Raw genomic sequence first — 6000 nt, 5'->3', positions numbered from 1 at the left:
GAAGCAAGTAACCTTCACTCTTTGCTACTTTGTTATCACCTCAGCAACCCATTGTTGTGATTATGTGCGATCCCCATGCTGTCCCGCCACTGCTGGATAGAAGTTTTGGCGCGCCGTATGGAATGGACTGCTTGCGTAACACGGGTAAAATTGCTTTTGTATCCAGTATGATCCCAACCTGTTTCGTATTTATTATTTGCTGACGTTGGACCGATTTTCAATCTCCAAGATCAATCAAAAGTCCCCTGGTGCCCTCTTAAAGGGTTAATCTGTTAAGTGTGGGTATATGTCATGATCATTTGTGTATTATTTCAGCGGTGTAATGTATGTGAGTTGTGCAACGTCTCAACATTTATGGAGTGAAGGTTGTGATGCAATTGGTGGAAGACAACCTGCATGCAGAATTCTGAGTTTGTTCAACTGGGTTTTTATGACAAGTGAGTAGTGACACACAAGTAAATTTCGACAGTGTATGGATAAGCAACCTGCTTACAATAGCCAGACTGGATTAAGTAATACTTAAAGATGATATTTAGTCATCGGTAAGCCTTTTAAATAATGTTTGCTTGTTTTTTATGCTGTATATGATGCTCACTTAACATTTCTGTCTGCCCCCTCAAGTTTGCATTTCTAGAACAGCTGTGATTACAAACTCCTCTTTTATGTAAAGGAAGGACTGGAGTCCAAGAATGTTTTTTTTTTTTTTTTGCTGAAACAGATAGAAACTTTGATTGCTATACTCAGGACTTAAAGAATCAGTAGTATTCACCGAAAATGAATGCATATATTTTTTTTTTTCTTTTCAAAATAGCTTGTTTCTCAGGCTACTTATCCTTTACTCTTATTTTATAACCCCAGGAGACTTTGATAAATTGGTTATTTAGTTCTTTGGACACAATGGAGAGAAGCAGCTGAATGTAAGAGGATGATCATTTGTTCATTAAAGTTGCCGTGCTCCTGATTAACCTACCCACCCTCCCTCAACAGACACATACTTCAGAAATGTGAAATATGTCCCGTGAGAATCTAATGAGTGTGAAAATGAGAATGTAAGAAGCATTTATTTATTTATTTATTTATTTATTTTTACAGAAATGGGAGAAAGTCAAACATTAAGAGGTTCACACAATTCATACAATGAGAACCTGAAGGCTTCCTTGAAGCGCATCACTATCAATCACTGGATCTGATAGGATGCAGCACAAGATCATTCTTGGCATCCTCTGAGGCGGCTGTCCCGCTGTAACGCAAGGCATGTGGAAGAGGAACAGCATTGACGACAGCAGAGGAAAAAAGCAAACATTGTCTCTGGTTGCCTATTCCTGCATTCATCCAAGTCTCCTCGTTGTGAACGAATTGCCAGGATTGTACTGGAAAGCCAATTTCACACCCAGAAACAAATGTACAGTTGAGGTCAGTATCTGTCATCCAAGGTGAATCCAACAGGACAAAAATGTTACAGCCATCCAGTTTTGTTTAGTTATTTTCTGTTGTATTTTGCATTTGAGAGAGACTCGAGTTTTGAGTTACGAGCGTGGTCACGTAACTATCCATTTATCCATTTTTTTGCCGCTTATCCTCACGAGGGTCGCGGGGAGGGATGGGCCTATCCCAAGATGTCAATGGGCAGAAGCCAGGGTACACCCTGAACTGGTTGCCAGCCAATCGCAGGGCACATCGAGACAAACAGCCGCACTCACAATCACACCTGGGGGGAACTTAGAGTGTCCAATTAATTAATGTTACATGTTTTTGGGATGTGAGTGGAAACCGGAGTGCCCGGAGAAAACCCACGCAGGCATTTGGAAAGCATGCAAACTCCACACAGGCGGGCCTGGGATTAAACCAGGGACCTCAGAACTGTAAGGCCAACACTTTACCAGCTGAGCCACTAAAAACTGTACATTTTAAAGAAATTGATAAGCCATAAGAGAGAAGTAAAAAGCGTTTGGTTTCAAAGCTAAAAGTCCAGGAGTGTAGTCCTTCCTGCTTCAGACAAGGTGACGAGCCATCTTTATCTCCATCTACTGGCTGTCTTATGTCACAACAACAGTCGCGCCAGTTGAAAAACGTTTGACATCGAACCTGATCTAAACTTGCCTATCGTCAAGTAATTTAACTCCAAATCAAAAACAGGTTTAAAATCATTCATCTGTCTACCTATCTTTTCTTCAATCTCAACCCCTCCCCTTCCCGCACCCCCAAGTGTCAATGTCATCTTCGTGCAGATGTCATCAGCAAAGGTGACGTCATCATGCTGAGAGGATTTGGCTGCTAAAACAGGATTACACTATTTGACATTTTCCCTGATCGGAAATGCTAAACCACTTTGATTAAAGACCAGGAAAAATATATAAACTATTAAGACTATTTTTACAGACTATCGCTCCCCAGCTAAATGCAGAGAGGTTGCGTCAGGAAGGGCATCCGCAGTAAAACTGTGGCAAACAAGCATGCGTTCATCTAAGAAAACTTGTAAGTCGAGTCACTCTTACCTCAAGGTACCATTTTATTTAAAAAAAAATGTTGCCTTTTAGAAGCGATACATTAATTGCTCTGTTTTGATACAACATGAATTGTCAACATTGTACATGTTGAGGTTTTTGAGGGGACAGAACTGGCAATGTTGTTGTTGTAACCAGGCAATCGCATTGATAAGTGGACTTCTAGTTCCAGGAAGGCAGCCACTTCCTTCGGGCGTTTCCACAGGTCCATTACGGTCAGCGTAGTGGGAGCCGCTAAGCAGTTGAAGATGGTGCTGCGTGTCGTGAGAGCCCTGTCCGCATTTCGGGCAGAGGTTGATAGTATTGTCAACACGAGCCATACAGTCATTGAGCATGCGGCTTCGTCCGGAGCGGAGTTGCGGTAGTTTGGATTTTGTGGCCCGCGGAAGATCGATTTCGGTTTTGTCCACGTCGGGAGTAGGGTAGCCACCAAGGATGACTACGAGTTTGTACCCGGCCACCGCGTCTTCAACCGCCGTTCGATGGAGCCTATGTAGCCAGTCTTGGTAGGCTTACAGAGCTGGCAATAGAAGATACTAGTGCATTTTGCCTGAATGACCATTACCAAGGTCAAAGTGTAATAATGTGAGTGATATGAAAATCTGCCGCTGTGTCCAAAACATTCACCTCAGCTGCGCCCTTTCTGGTTGTAAAGATCAAGTCCAGATGTTGAAATTGACTCTCACCAGGTAAGGCAGTGCATTTTTCCTCTTTCCGACCATGAATTACTTCAATATTTTTTTGTATGGCTGACCATCATAAGAACATAGATTAATATTGTCATCTCTTGCAGATACATTTGTCCTGAACCCCACCCTCTGTTACTGGCTCCTAGATTTCTTCACTTGCAGACCGCTGCCTGCCAAGATTTGTAACGGAATTTTAGGTAGCATTACCACAACCATGGGGATACCACAAGGATGCGTCCTCAGACCCATCTTTCACGCACGTGCGTTGTTCACGCACGACTGTCACCTCCCGCAAAGGCAAAATCATCCTAAAGGAGCCTACAGGATGGAGGTTGCCAGTCTGCTGTCATTGTGTGGGAACAATAACCTCACCCCCAACACAGACAGCACAATGGAGATGACTGTAGGCTGCACCCAACTGGATTCCATGGGTACTGGCATAAATACCTGGAACACGCCATCAAGCACCACCTCGGCCAGGATCCCGAGGGTTGCCCCATTGAACCTCAGGGTAACACTTGTTGATGCAGGAATGTTTCAAGACTGTTATGTAATTATAGTCATTTAATTTGGGAGTGTTGCTGTTGTGTTGCTAAGCTTGAATGAAACATTGTCAGATCAGAGCAGACTTTCACTGCATGGTCTGTGTATTAAACCACTCCTGATTTAGTGCTTGCAGACTCAACATGAACCTCTGAAACTTAGACTTTGATTCCTTTGAGATGACCCCCACCATGTTGAAACTGAATATACCGGAATTTATTATTTTTTGTATTATTATTATGAAGCTGCATAACACTTGGCTGGATGGCCAGCATGTGTCAAATGCATGGTCAAACTTGAATAAGTCTTGACACTTCCATATTTATTATTTGTGAGACTGATGGCTCTTTGAGTATTTTCTTTTCCGGTGGGACTGATTACTGTGTATTGAGTTTTTCCAGTTGATTTGTATTTTTCTGAGAATTATAGTTTTATAAAACCTGCACATTTCACCCAAAGAGAGCCAATCCTCTCCGTTTCTTCAAAGAGCAATTCAAATGAATAAGTATTTATACTAATGGTCACATGATCAATTCGCCCAGCGTGGTAAACATTTTTTTCAAGTGTATTCCAATAAACAGCATGCAGAACTTGAGCGGATTATTTTCTTTGGGTGTCCTTCTTGGTGCTGAAATCATCACGGTTCTCATTTTGTAAACATAACCCCTCATCACCCATAAATCTTCCCTCCTGAGTGCTGCCAGTAATGAGGAACATAGCCCTGTTGATAGCAAAGCAGTTTTGTATGTGGCCGCCTCAAGACTCAGCCAGTCAGTTCTGGTTCATGGACGTCTTATTCGTACAAATTGCCAATGACTACGCAAGTCATTTTCATTTTTTTGGTTTAAATACATGTGGCTAACACATGTCCCTCACGCTCACGAGCTCTTTTTTCTTTTAAATCAAGTATATCCCGTCTGTATGTAATTTGCATGTTCTCCCTTTTCCTAAAAATATCAATATTTTTTAAAATTATTGTTGCATCTTTTTTTTTGTGGCCACAAACCCCCAACATACAACAAAATTATTATAATTTTTTTAAATCTTTAAAATATTTACAATTTTGTCCTACCTGACCTCACTGGTGCATGGGAGGGAGAGTATTAAGTTCCAACTGGACACAAATTTCAGTCCTTTAAATCTAAAGTTTGAACTCAAAGTTCCATCCATCCATTTTCTATACCATTTCTCCTCATGATGGTCACGGCGTGGCTGGTGCCCATCTCAACTAACTCTGGCCGAGAACCCCGAACTGGCCACCAGCCAGTCGCCAAGCACACATACACAAACAACCACTTACATTCAAACCTACAGGCATTTCATTTTTGGGGAGAAATGAAGGAATCCCATTTTTTCTTATCATTATCATTGTACTGGAATGTGTGTACATGTTTTCATCGTGACTGAATGATTCTGATGAAGACAGCAAAGACACTTTATAGTGGCAGTGACCCAAAAAGTGTTGATTGGTCATTAAAGCCATCTTTTACAGGTATGACAAAGATCAAACATCTGCTACCTGCCAAAGGAGCAGCCATGTCATCTGGGAGCACTCTCTCTTTGATCAGGAAAAAGAAGTGGATTTTAGTCCAATGCTAGATGGCCTTAATCTGCAGGATTAGTGCATCAGAAGCATTGGTCCTGTGTTGTTATTGTCTTCTTGCCATTTTGTTTCTGCGAGTCAAAGGGCTTACACAGCTTCCTTAATATAATTGTATGTGTGCATAATGGACGTGTTCTAAATGCCTTATAATCATCACAGGCGCGACTGAACGTATGAAGCCGCGTCTTTGTCCACACGTGCGCCAGCCTGGACGGAGCGAGGTGCACATGTTAAGAGCTAAAGCGGCTTGGCCCAGATGAACAGAAATCTCAGGCTCTCTACCAATCAAAGCCCAGCCAATCGCCCACTCTCGCTGACATAGTAAGTAGACGATGAGCTTGGCCACATGCATGAGTTGATTTACAGTCTCAGTCAAAAGTTTTACATATCTTCTTATTCATAGCATGAGCGAGCATGTCCAAAGCTATGCAGTTGTGTCATGAGGTGTGGCTGTACTTTACAGGGATCTTAACAGTGGGATGTTGCAGTGTTTACTAAAAAATAATGTTTGACATGGGTGGCAACCTTAACAGTAGTAAAATAAAAAGAAAAAATAGTGTGGGTGTGCGTGTGTGTGAGCGTGAGTAAGAGTGTGTGTGTGTGTGTGTGTGTGTGTGTGTGTGTGTGTGTGTGTGTGTGTGTGTGTGTGTGTGTGTGTGTG

General features: G+C 42.1%; 1 protein-coding gene across 1 annotated transcript in view; it reads left to right on the top strand.

Annotated features, from left to right (window-relative positions):
• The first annotated feature begins 3407 nt into the window (after positions 1–3407).
• The window catches only part of LOC133494778 (solute carrier family 12 member 5-like), a 33703-nt gene continuing 31110 nt past the window's right edge, over positions 3408–6000 (top strand). Inside the window, exon 1 of the mRNA XM_061808932.1 lies at positions 3408–3704. Within this exon, the coding sequence (XP_061664916.1) occupies positions 3408–3704 (297 nt within the window). The remainder of the gene's footprint in view (positions 3705–6000) is intronic.

Source organism: Syngnathoides biaculeatus, chromosome 2 (genome assembly GCF_019802595.1).
Source record: "Syngnathoides biaculeatus isolate LvHL_M chromosome 2, ASM1980259v1, whole genome shotgun sequence".
Classification (NCBI taxonomy): Eukaryota; Metazoa; Chordata; class Actinopteri; order Syngnathiformes; family Syngnathidae; genus Syngnathoides; species Syngnathoides biaculeatus.
This window is presented reverse-complemented; position numbering and strand designations above follow the sequence as displayed.